Source organism: Phyllobates terribilis, unplaced genomic scaffold, assembly GCF_046119375.1.
Source record: "Phyllobates terribilis strain yellow unplaced genomic scaffold, ASM4611937v1 Scaffold_2__4_contigs__length_985480577, whole genome shotgun sequence".
Taxonomy (NCBI): domain Eukaryota; kingdom Metazoa; phylum Chordata; class Amphibia; order Anura; family Dendrobatidae; genus Phyllobates; species Phyllobates terribilis.
In genome coordinates, this window is record NW_027362762.1 from 971,201,784 (window position 1) to 971,215,393 (window position 13,610).

The 13,610-nt window shown below is 54.1% G+C and overlaps 1 protein-coding gene across 1 annotated transcript in view; it reads right to left on the reverse strand.

Moving 5' to 3' along the window:
• CFAP91 (cilia and flagella associated protein 91) overlaps nucleotides 1-5,034 on the reverse strand; it is a 176,837-nt gene extending 171,803 nt beyond the window's left edge. Inside the window, exon 1 of the mRNA XM_073668721.1 lies at nucleotides 4,889-5,034. Within this exon, the coding sequence (XP_073524822.1) occupies nucleotides 4,889-5,018 (130 nt within the window). The 5' untranslated portion in view covers nucleotides 5,019-5,034. The remainder of the gene's footprint in view (nucleotides 1-4,888) is intronic.
• Nucleotides 5,035-13,610: the final 8,576 nt, after the last annotated feature.

Genomic DNA, 13,610 nt, shown 5'->3' on the forward strand with positions numbered 1-13,610 from the left:
GGAGGAGGATGAACGACAGAGGAGGAAGATGGACGAGGAGGAAGGAGCACAGACGAGGAGGACGACGGAGGAGGAAGACGGAGGAGGAGGATGGAGGAGGAGGATGGAGGAAGAGGAGGAGGACAAAGTAGGAGGATGGGGGAGGAGGACAGAGCAGGATGGAGGAACGAGGAGGATGATAAAGGAGGAGGATGGAGGGGGACGGACAGGGAAGAGGACAGAGGAGGTCGGAGGAGGGGGAGGAAAGAGGTGGATGGAGGACAGTGGAGAAGGAGGGGGAGGACGGAGGAGGATGGAGGGCAGTAGCCTTTTGAAATAAACAAAAAGATTTTCATTTCCTAAGAGCAACCAGAGATTTTGAAAATAGCAAAAAAAATGGATATCGGTATAATTCGGGGTCGGGGTGTCGGTATAATTCGGGGTCCAGGGTGCCGGTATAATTTGGGGTCTCGGTATGATTTGTAGTCTGAATGAAGGTATAATTCGGGGTCCGGGGTGTCGGTATAATTTGGGGTCCGGGGTGTCGGTATAATTTGTAGTCCGGAGAGTTGGTGTAATTCGGGGTCCGGGGTGTCGGTGTAATTCGGAGTCGGTGTCTCAGTATAATTCGGGGTTTGGGTTGTCAGTATAATTCGTAGTCTGGATGTCGGTATAATTCGGGGTCCGGGGTGTCGGTATAATTCGTAGTCCGGAGAGTCAGTGTAATTCTGGGTCCGGGGTGTCGGTATAATTTGGGGTCGGTGTCTCAGTATAATTCGGGGTCCGGGTTGTCGGTATAATTCGGGATCCGGGGTGTCGGTATAATTCGTAGTCTGGATGTCGGTATAATTCGGGGTCTGGGGTGTCGGTATAATTCAGGGTCCGGGGTGTCGGTATTATTCAGGGTCCGGGGTGTCGGTATTATTCAGGGTCCGGGGTGTCGGTATAATTCAGGATATGAGGTGTCGGTATAATTCGAGGTCCGGAGTGTCAGTGTAATTCGGGATCTGGGATGTCGGTAAAATTTGGCGTCCAGGGTGTCAGTATAATTTGTGGTCTGTGCGTCGGTATAATTCGGGGTCCGGGGTGTCGGTATAATTCGGGGTCGGGGTGTCGGTATAATTCGGGGTGGGGTGTCGGTATAATTCGGGGTCGGGGTGTCGGTAAAATTCGGGGTTGGGGTGTCTGTAAAATTCGGGGTCCGGGGTGTCGGTATAATTCGGGGTCGGGGTCTCAGTATAATTCGGGGTCGGGGTGTCGGTATAATTCGGGGTCTGGGTTGTCGGTATAATTCGGGGTCTGGGGTCTCGGTATAATTCAGGGTCTGGGTCTCTGTATAATTTGGGGTGTCGGTATAATTCGGGGTCCGGGGTCTCTGTATAATTCGGGGTCCGGGGTGTCGGTATAATTCGGGGTCCGGGGTGTCGGTATAATTCGGGGTCTGGGTGTCGGTGTAATTAGGGGCGTCGGTATAATTCAGGGTCTCGGTATAATTCAGGATCCGGGGTGTCGGTATAATTCGTGGTCCGGAGTGTTGGTATAATTCGGGGTCCGGGGTGTCAGTATAACTTAGGGTCCAAGGTGTCGGTATAATTCAGGGTCCGGGGTGTTGGTATAATACGGGATCCGGGGTGTCGGTATAATTCAAGGTCCGGGGTGTCGGTATAATTCGGGGTCTGGGTGTCAGTATAATTCGGTGTCCGGGGTGTCAGTATAATTCGGGTTCGGGGTGTCGGTATAAATAGGGGTAGAGTGTCTGTATAATTCGGGGTCTCAGTTGTCAGTATAATTCGTGGTCTGGGTGTCGGTATAATTCGGGGTCAAGGGTGTCCGGGGTGTCGGTATAATTCGGGGTCCAGGGTCTCAGTATACTTCAGGATATGGGGTGTCGGTATAATTCGGGGCCTGGGTGTCAGTATAATTAGGGGTCGGGGTGTCAGTATAATTCGAAGTCTGTGGTGTCGGTATAATTCAGGGTCCGTGGTGTTGGTATAATTCAGGATATGGGGTTTGGGTATAATTCGAGGTCCGGAGTGTCGGTGTAATTCGGGATCTGGGCTGTCGGTATAACTTGGCGTCCGGGGTGTCAGTATAATTCGGGGTCGGGGTGTTGGTATAATTCGGGGTTAGGGTTGTCGGTATAATTCGTTGTCTGGGGTCTCTGTATAATTCGGGGTCTGGGTGTCGGTGTAATTCGGAGTGTCGGTATAATTCGGGGTCTGGGTCTCGGTATAATTCGTGGTTCGGAGTGTCAGTATAATTCGGTGTCCGGGGTGTCAGTATAATTCGGGTTCGGGGTGTCGGTATAAATAGGGGTAGAGTGTCTGTATAATTCGGGGTCTCAGTTGTCGGTATAATTCGTGGTCTGGGTGTCGGTATAATTCGGGGTCCAGGGTGTCGGTATAATTCGAAGTCTGTGGTGTCGGTATAATTCAGGATATGGGGTGTCGGTATAATTCTGGGTCCGGGGTGTCGGTATAATACGGGGCCTGGGTGTCAGTATAATTCGGGGTCGGGGTGTCAGTATAATTCAAAATCTGTGGTGTCGGTATAATTCAGGGTCCGTGGTGTTGGTATAATTCAGGATATGGGGTTTCGGTATAATTCGAGGTCCGGAGTGTCGGTGTAATTCGGGATCTGGGCTGTCGGTATAATTTGGCGTCCGGGGTGTCAGTATAATTCGGGGTCGGGGTGTTGGTATAATTCGGGGTTAGGGTTGTCGGTATAATTCGTTGTCTGGGGTCTCTGTATAATTCGGGTTCTGGGTGTCGGTGTAATTCGGGGTGTCGGTATAATTCGGGGTCTGGGTCTCGGTATAATTCGTGGTCCGGAGTGTTGGTATAATTCAGGGTCCAAGGTGTGGGTATAACTTGGGGTCCGGGGTCTCGGTATCATTCGGGGTCCGAGGTGTCGGTATAATATAGGGTCCAAGGTGTCGGTATAATTCAGGGTCCGGGATGTCAGTATAATTCGATGTCCTGGGTCTCGGTATAATTCGGGGTCCGGGGTGTCGGTATAATTCGGGGTCCGGGGTGTCGGTATAATTCGGGGTCGGGGTGTCGGTGTAATTCGGAGTTCGGGATGTTGGTATAAATCGGGGTAGAGTGTCTGTATAATTCGGGGTCTGGGTGTCGGTACAATTCAGAGTCCGGGGGGGCGGTATAATTCGGGGTCCAGGGTATCGGTATAATTTGGGGGCCGGGGTGTCGGTATAATTCGAGGTCCGGGGTGTTGGTATAATTCGGGGTCCGGGGTGTCGGTGTAATTCGGGGTCTGGGTCTCTGTATAATTCAGGGTCCGGGGTGTCGGTATAATTCGGTGTCCGGGGATTTGGTATAATTTGGGGTGTCGGTATAATTCGGGGTCTCTGTATAATTCAGGGTCCACGGTGTCGGTATAATTCAGGGTCCGGGGTGTCGGTATAATTTGGGGTCCGGGGTGTCGGTACAATTCGGGGTCCGGGGTGTCGGTATAATTCGGGGTCCGGGATGTTGGTATAAATCGGGGTAGAGTGTTTGTATAATTCGGGGTCTCAGGTGTCAGTATAATTCGTGGTCTGGATGTCGGTATAATTCGGGGTTGGGGTGTCGGTATAATTCTGGGTCCAGGGTGTCGGTATAATTCGGGGTTGGGGTGTCGGTATAATTCGGGGTCCAGGGTGTAGATATAATTCGAGGTGTCGGTATAATTCGGGGACGGGGTGTCGGTATAATTCGGGTTCCGGGGTGTTGGTATAATTCGGGTTTGGGGTGTCATTATAATTCGGGGTCCGGGGTGTTGGTATAATTCAGGGTCCTGTGTGTCGGTATAATTTGGGGTCCGGGGTGTCGGTATAATTCATGGTCTGGGTGTCGGTATAATTCGGGTTCCAGGGTATCGGTATAATTCGGGGTCCGGGGTGTCGGTATAATTCGGGGTCGGGGTGTTGGTATAAATCGGGGTAGAGTGTCAGTATAATTCGGGGTGTTGGTATAATTCGGGGTCTCTGCATAATTCAGGGTCCGGGGTGTCGGTATAATTTGGGGTCCGGAGTGTTGGTATAATTCGGGGTCGGGGTGTCGGTATAATTCGTGGTCTGAATGTCAGTATAATTCGGGGGTCGGGATGTCGGTATAATTCGGGGGCCGGGGTGTCGGTAGAATTCGGGGTCTGGGGTGTCGGTAGAATTCGGTGTCGGGGTGTCGGTATAATTCGGGGTCCAGGGTGTTAGTATAATTCGGGGTCCGAGGTGTCGGTATAATTCGGGGTCCGGGGTGTCAGTATAATTTGGGGTCCGGGATATCAGTATAATTTGGGGTCGGCGTGTCAGTATAATTCGGGGTCCAGAGTGTCAGTATAATTCGGGGTCGGCGTGTCAGTATAATTTGGGGTCCGGGGTGTTGGTATAATTCGGGGTCCGGGGTGTCAGTATAATTCGGGGTCGGCGTGTCAGTATAATTTGGGGTCCGGGGTGTTGGTATAATTCGGGGTCCGGGGTGTTGGTATAATTCGGGGTCCGGGGTGTCAGTATAATTCGGGGTCCGGGGTGTCAGTATAATTCGGGGTCCGGGGTGTCAGTATAATTCGGGGTCCGGGGTGTCAGTATAATTCAGGGTCCGGGGTGTCAGTATAATTCGGGGTCCGGGGTGTTGGTATAATTTGGGGTCTGGGGTGTCAGTATAATTTGGGGTCCGGGGTGTCAGTATAATTCGGGGTCCGGGGTGTCAGTATAATTTGGGGTCCGGGGTGTCAGTATAATTTGGGGTCCGGGGTGTCAGTATAATTCGGGGTCCGGGGTGTCAGTATAATTTGGGGTCCGGGGTGTCAGTATAATTCGGGGTCCGGGGTGTCAGTATAATTTGGGGTCCGGGGTGTCGGTATAATTCAGGGTCCGGGGTGTCAGCTCTGAGAGTCCCGGCGGTCTCGGTACCGTATAGGAAATCGTAGCTGCGGCTGGCCCGGTATCGCGCTCCGGGGCCCGGCGGGGCTCGGGTCAGGGTCCGACTCATGTTGCTGCTGTGCCGCTCAGGCCGCTGTGGATCAGCGGAACCTGTCACCATGGAGACCCAGGGTCGCGGTATTGCGTTGCCAGGGACACAGTGGTCACGTGACCGGTGTTGGTGACTACGTTTCCCGGCGTCCTGAGCGGTGAAGGTGCGCGCGTGCGCAGTGTGTAGCTCCGCTCCCGTATGTTCTTTAGTAGATCGTCACAGAGGGCAGCGGACACGTGACTTCATGCCCCGCCCACATGAGATACAGGTCTGTGCAGAGGAGCTGTGTACACGAAACGGGAGGATGAAAGTACGAGCCGCGCAGTGCGGGAGTCCCTGAGGAGGGTCTCCTGCGCCCCCCACCCCCAGCACTCTGCCCATCAGTCACATGACGGCCATCACGGCACAAAGCTTCCTTGTAGTCTGCCCTCTGCTTGTAATGGAAACCGATGCTGTGCTCAGCGCTGAGGGGTCGGCACATTTACATCCGCTCATCACTCTTTCAGCTCCGGACTGACACACTGTGACGAGGTTTCTGTTGTGTGCAGGAGATGGTTGTGCACTACAATTCCCAGCATGGCCGGAGCACGAGAGCATCATTATGCTGTCTCCGCCGCAGGTCAATGAGCCCGAGATCACCAACCCATAAGAGCCAGGACCCCCCGAGAAGCATGACCCCATAAGAGCCAGGACCCCCCGAGAAGCATGACCCCATAAGAGCCAGGACCCCCCGAGAAGCATGACCCCATAAGAGCCACGACCCCCCGAGAAGCATGACCCCATAAGAGCCACGACCCCCCGAGAAGCATGACCCCATAAGAGCCACGACCCCCCGAGAAGCATGACCCCATAAGAGTCAGAACCCCCTGAGAAGCATGACCCCCTGAGAAGCATGACCCCATAAGAGCCACGACCCCCCGAGAAGCATGACCCCATAAGAGCCAGAACCCCCTGAGAAGCATGACCCCATAAGAGCCACGACCCCCCGAGAAGCATGACCCCATAAGAGTCAGAACCCCCTGAGAAGCATGACCCCATAAGAGCCACGACCCCCCGAGAAGCATGACCCCATAAGAGCCAGAACCCCCTGAGAAGCATGACCCCATAAGAGCCACGACCCCCTGAGAAGCATGACCCCATAAGAGTCAGAACCCCCTGAGAAGCATGACCCCATAAGAGCCAGGACCCCCCGAGAAGCATGACCCCATAAGAGTCAGAACCCCCTGAGAAGCATGACCCCATAAGAGCCACGACCCCCTGAGAAGCATGACCCCATAAGAGCCACGACCCCCCGAGAAGCATGACCCCATAAGAGCCAGAACCCCCTGAGAAGCATGACCCCATAAGAGCCACGACCCCCCGAGAAGCATGACCCCATAAGAGCCACGACCCCCGAGAAGCATGACCCCATAAGAGCCAGAACCCCCTGAGAAGCATGACCCCATAAGAGCCACGACCCCCCGAGAAGCATGACCCCATAAGAGTCAGAACCCCCTGAGAAGCATGACCCCATAAGAGCCAGGACCCCCCGAGAAGCATGACCCCATAAGAGTCAGAACCCCCTGAGAAGCATGACCCCATAAGAGCCACGACCCCCTGAGAAGCATGACCCCATAAGAGTCAGAACCCCCTGAGAAGCATGACCCCATAAGAGCCACGACCCCCCGAGAAGCATGACCCCATAAGAGCCAGAACCCCCTGAGAAGCATGACCCCATAAGAGCCACGACCCCCCGAGAAGCATGACCCCATAAGAGCCAGAACCCCCTGAGAAGCATGACCCCATAAGAGCCATGACCCCCCGAGAAGCATGACCCCATAAGAGTCAGAACCCCCTGAGAAGCACGACCCCCCGAGAAGCATGACCCCATAAGAGCCACGACCCCCCGAGAAGCATGACCCAATAAGAGCCAGAACCCCCTGAGAAGCATGACCCCATAAGAGCCACGACCCCCCGAGAAGCATGACCCCATAAGAGTCAGAACCCCCTGAGAAGCATGACCCCATAAGAGCCACGACCCCCCGAGAAGCATGACCCAATAAGAGCCAGAACCCCCTGAGAAGCATGACCCCATAAGAGCCACGACCCCCCGAGAAGCATGACCCAATAAGAGCCAGAACCCCCTGAGAAGCATGACCCCATAAGAGCCACGACCCCCCAAGAAGCATGACCCCATAAGAGCCAGAACCCCCTGAGAAGCATGACCCCATAAGAGCCATGACCCCCCGAGAAGTATGACCCCATAAGAGCCACGACCCCCCGAGAAGCATGACCTCATAAGAGCCACGACCCCCCAAGAAGCATGACCCCATAAGAGCCACGACCCCCCGAGAAGCATGACCCCATAAGAGCCAGAACCCCCTGAGAAGTATGACCCCATAAGAGCCACGACCCCCCGAGAAGCATGACCCCATAAGAGCCACGACCCCCCGAGAAGCATGACCCCATAAGAGCCACAACCCCTAAGATCCACGACCCCCCGAGAAGCATGACCCCATAAGAGCCACAACCCCCCAAGAAGCACGACCCCATAAGAGCCACGACCCCCCCGAGAAGCATGACCCCATAAGAGCCACGACCCCCCCCGAGAAGCACAACCCCATAAGAGCCACGACCCCCCGAGAAGCATGACCCCATAAGAGCCACGACCCCCCCCCCGAGAAGCACAACCCCATAAGAGCCATGACTACTGAGAAGCATGACCCCATAAGAGCTATGACCCCCCGAGAAGCACGACCCCATAAGAGCTATGACCCCCCAAGAAGCACGACCCCATATGTCATTGACCTGTGATATCCACAACAGTTCGGAGACTGAAAAATGAAAGATTTCCCAGCAGCACCTGGGGGGGAGTGAGGTGTCAGTAATGTAAGGGGATCTCTGGGGGGGCAGTATAGCCTGTGCTGTGTTATCCTCCAGTCACATCCAGAGCTGCTGCAGCTTCACCCTCTGTCCAGTGATTGTCTGCAGCACTTTTATTTCCCACAATGCAGATTTTAGTGGACAGTCCTGGCCAAAAGTTTTGGGACTGACAGATTTTTGGTTTCACATCTTCAGTGTTTTCGCTCTTTAGTCGCTGTTTCTCTGGTTACTGAGGACAATTATTAACATTCCGCAGGTTGTTACATTATTGACAAATCCATGAAGGTTCTGTGACGCCTCAATATTCCTGGCAGTGCTGCCCCTTATTCTCCGCACTCCTGCCCCTTATTCTCCACACTCCTGCCCCTTATTCTCCGCACTCCTGCCCCTTATTCTCCACACTCCTGCCCCTTATTCTCCACACTCCTGCCCCTTATCATCCTCACTCCTGTCCCTTATCCTCCTCACTCCTGCCCCTTATCCTCCTCACTCCTGCCCCTTATTCTCCACACTCCTGCCCCTTATTCTCCGCACTTCTGCCCCTTATTCCTCCACACTTCTGCCCCTTATTCTCCGCACTCCTGCCCCTTATTCTCCACACTCCTGCCCCTTATTCTCCACACTCCTGCCCCTTATTCTCCACACTCCTGCCCCTTATCATCCTCACTCCTGCCCCTTATCCTCCTCACTCCTGCCCCTTATCCTCCTCACTCCTGCCCCTTATTCTCCACACTCCTGCCCCTTATCCTCCGCACTCCTGCCCCTTATTCTCCACACTCCTGCCCCTTATCATCCTCACTCCTGCCCCTTATCCTCCTCACTCCTGCCCCTTATTCCTCCACACTTCTGCCCCTTATTCTCCGCACTCCTGCCCCTTATTCTCCACACTCCTGCCCCTTATCCTCCACACTCCTGCCCCTTATTCCTCCACACTTCTGCCCCTTATTCTCCGCACTCCTGCCCCTTATTCTCCGCACTCCTGCCCCTTATTATCCACACTCCTACCCCTTATTCTCCACACTTCTGCCCCTTATCCTCCTCACTCCTGCCCCTTATTCCTCCACACTCCTGTCACTTATTCTCCACACTCCGGCCCCTTATTCCTCCACACTCCTGCCCCTTATACTCCTCACTCCTGTCACTTATTCTCCACACTCCTGCCCCTTATTCTCCACACTTCTGCCCCTTATTCTCCACACTCCTGCCCCTTATTCTCCACACTTCTGCCCCTTATCCTCCTCACTCCTGCCCCTTATTCCTCCTCACTCCTGCCCCTTATACTCCTCACTCCTGTCACTTATTCTCCACACTCCTGCCCCTTATTCTCCACACTTCTGCCCCTTATCCTCCTCACTCCTGCCCCTTATTCTCCACACTTCTGCCCCTTATCCTCCTCACTCCTGCCCCTTATCCTCCTCACTCCTGCCCCTTATTCCTCCACACTCCTGCCCCTTATTCTCCACACTCGTGCCCCTTATTCTCCACACTCGTGCCCCTTATTCTCCACACTCCTGCCCCTTATTCTCCACACTCCTGCCCCTTATTATCCACACTCCTGTCCCTTATTATCCACACTTCTGCCCCTTATCCTCCTCACTCCTGCCCCTTATTCCTCCACACTCCTGCCCCTTATTCTCCACACTCCTGCCCCTTATTCTCCACACTCCTGCCCCTTATTCTCCATACTCCTACCCCTTATTCTCCACACTCCTGCCCCTTTTTCTCCACACTCCTGCCCCTTATTCTCCACACTCCTGCCCCTTATTCTCCACACTCCTGCCCCTTATTCTCCACACTCCTGCCCTTTATTCTCCACACTCCTGCCCCTTATTCTCCACACTCCTGCCCCTTATCCTCCTCACTCCTGCCCCTTATTCTCCACACTCCTTCCCCTTATTCTCCACACTCCTGCCCCTTATTCTCCACACTCCTGCCCCTTATTCTCCACACTCCTGCACTTTATTCTCCACACTCCTGCCCCTTATACTCCTCACTCCTGCCCCTTATCCTCCTCACTCCTGCCCCTTATTCTCCACACTCCTGCCCCTTATTCTCCACACTCCTGCCCCTTATTATCCACACTCCTGCCCCTTATTCTCCACACTCCTGCCCCTTATTCTCCACACTCCTGTCCCTTATTCTCCACACTCCTGCCCCTTTTTCTCCACACTCCTGCCCCTTTTTCTCCACACTCCTGCCCCTTATTCTCCACACTCCTGCCCCTTATTCTCCACACTCCTGCCCTTTATTATCCACACTCCTGCCCCTTATTCTCCACACTCCTGCCCCTTATCCTCCACACTCCTGCCCCTTATTCTCCACACTCCTGCCCCTTATCCTCCACACTCCTGCCCCTTATCCTCCACACTCCTGCCTCTTATCCTCCTCACTCCTGCCCCTTATTCTCCACACTGCTGCCCCTTATTCTCTACACTCCTGCCCCTTATTCCTCCGCACTCCTGCCCCTTATTCTCCGCACTCCTGCCCCTTATTCTCTACACTCCTGCCCCTTATTCTCCACACTCCTGCCCCTTATTCTCCACCCTCCTGCCCCTTATTCTCCACACTCCTGCCCCTTATTCTCCACACTTCTGCCCCTTATTCTCCACACTCCTGTCCCTTATTCTCCGCACTCCTGCCCCTTATTCTCTACACTCCTGCCCCTTATTCTCCACACTCCTGCCCCTTATTCTCCACCCTCCTGCCCCTTATTCTCCACACTCCTGCCCCTTATTCTCCACACTTCTGCCCCTTATTCTCCACACTCCTGTCCCTTATTCCTCCACACTCCTGCCCCTTATTCTCCACACTTCTGTCCCTTATTCCTCCACACTCCTGCCCCTTATTCCTCCACACTTCTGCCCCTTATTCTCCACACTTCTGTCCCTTATTCCTCCACACTCCTGCCCCTTATTTCTCCACACTCCTGCCCCTTATTCTCCACACTTCTGACCCTTATTCTCTGCACTTCTGCCCCTTATTCTCCACACTTCTGCCCTTTATTCTCCACACTCCTGCCCCTTATTCTCCACACTCCTGCCCCTTATTCTCCACACTCCTGCCCCTTATTCCTCCACACTCCTGCCCCTTATTCTCCGCACTCCTGCCCCTTATTCTCCACACTCCTGCCCCTTATTCTCCACACTCCTGCCCCTTATTCTCCACACTCCTGCCCCTTATTCCTCCACACTCCTGCCCCTTATTCTCCGCACTCCTGCCCCTTATTCTCCACACTCCTGCCCCTTATTCCTCCACACTTCTGCCCCTTATTCTTCACACTCCTGCCCCTTATTCTCCACACTTCTGCCCCTTATTCTTCACACTCCTGCCCCTTATCCTCCGCACTCCTGCCCCTTATTCTCCGCACTCCTGCCCCTTATTCTCCACACTCCTGCCCCTTATTCTTCACACTCCTGCCCCTTATTCTCCACACTCCTGCCCCTTATTCTCCACACTCCTGCCCCTTATTCTCCACTCTCCTGCCCCTTATTCTCCACCCTCCTGCCCCTTATTCTCCACACTCCTGCCCCTTATTCTCCACACTTCTGCCCCTTATTCTCCACACTCCTGTCCCTTATTCCTCCACACTCCTGCCCCTTATTCTCCACACTTCTGTCCCTTATTCCTCCACACTCCTGTCCCTTATTCCTCCACACTCCTGCCCCTTATTCTCCACACTTCTGCCCTTTATTCTCCACACTTCTGCCCCTTATTCTCCACACTCCTGTCCCTTATTCCTCCACACTCCTGCCCCTTATTCTCCACACTCCTGCCCCTTATTCTCCACACTCCTGCCCCTTATTCTCCACACTCCTGCCCCTTATTCTCCACACTCCTGCCCCTTATTCTCCACACTCCTGCCCCTTATTCCTCCACACTCCTGCCCCTTATTCCTCCACACTCCTGCCCCTTATTCTCCGCACTCCTGCCCCTTATTCTCCGCACTCCTGCCCCTTATTCTCCACACTCCTGCCCCTTATTCCTCCACACTTCTGCCCCTTATTCTCCACACTTCTGCCCCTTATTCTTCACACTCCTGCCCCTTATTCTCCACACTTCTGCCCCTTATTCTTCACACTCCTGCCCCTTATCCTCCGCACTCCTGCCCCTTATTCTCCACACTCCTGCCCCTTATTGTCCACACTCCTGCCCCTTATTCTTCAAACTCCTGCCCCTTATTCTCCACACTCCTGCCCCTTATTCTCCACACTCCTGCCCCTTATTCTCCACACTCCTGCCCCTTATTCTTCACACTCCTGCCCCTTATTCTCCACACTCCTGCCCCTTATTCTCCACACTCCTGCCCCTTATTCTCCACACTCCTGCCCCTTATTCTCCACACTCCTGCCCCTTATTCTCCACACTCCTGCCCCTTATTCTCCACACTTCTGCCCCTTATTCTCCACACTCCTGTCCCTTATTCCTCCACACTCCTGCCCCTTATTCTCCACACTTCTGTCCCTTATTCCTCCACACTCCTGCCCCTTATTCCTCCACACTTCTGCCCCTTATTCTCCACACTTCTGTCCCTTATTCCTCCACACTCCTGCCCCTTATTCCTCCACACTCCTGCCCCTTATTCTCCACACTTCTGACCCTTATTCTCCACACTTCTGCCCTTTATTCTCCACACTCCTGCCCCTTATTCTCCACACTCCTGCCCCTTATTCCTCCACACTCCTGCCCCTTATTCTCCACACTCCTGCCCCTTATTCCTCCACACTTCTGCCCCTTATTCTCCACACTCCTGCCCCTTATTCTCCACACTTCTGCCCCTTATTCTTCACACTCCTGCCCCTTATCCTCCGCACTCCTGCCCCTTATCCTCCGCACTCCTGCCCCTTATTCTCCACACTCCTGCCCCTTATTCTCCACACTCCTGCCCCTTATTCTCCACACTCCTGCCCCTTATTCTTCACACTCCTGCCCCTTATTCTCCTCACTCCTGCCCCTTATTCTCCACACTTCTGCCCCTTATCCTCCGCACTCCTGCCCCTTATCCTCCGCACTCCTGCCCCTTATTCTCCACACTCCTGCCCCTTATTCTCCACACTCCTGCCCCTTATTCTTCACACTCCTGCCCCTTATTCTCCTCACTCCTGCCCCTTATTCTCCACACTTCTGCCCCTTATTCTCCACACTCCTGCCCCTTATTCTCCACACTTCTGCCCCTTATTCTCCACACTCCTGCCCCTTATTCTCCACACTCCTGCCCCTTATTCTCCACACTCCTGCCCCTTATTCTCCACACTCCTGCCCCTTATTCTCCACACTCCTGCCCCTTATTCTCCACACTCCTGCCCCTTATTCTCCACACTCCTGCCCCTTATTCTCCGCACTCCTGCCCCTTATTCTCCACACTCCTGCCCCTTATTCTCCACACTCCTGCCCCTTATTCTCCACACTTCTGCCCCTTATTCTCCACACTCCTGCCCCTTATTCTCCTCACTCCTGCCCCTTATTCTCCACACTGCTGCCCCTTATTCTCTAGACTTCTGCCCCTTATTCTCCTCACTCCTGCCCCTTATTCTCCACACTCCTGCCCCTTATTCTCCACACTTCTGCCCCTTATTCTCCACACTCCTGTCCCTTATTCCTCCACACTCCTGCCCCTTATTCTCCACACTCCGGCCCCTTATTCTCCGCACTCCTGTCCCTTATTCCTCCACACTCCTGCCCCTTATTCTCCACACTGCTGCCCCTTATTCTCTAGACTTCTGCCCCTTATTCTCCACACTCCTGTCCCTTATTCCTCCACACTCCTGTCCCTTATTCCTCCACACTCCTGCCCCTTATTCT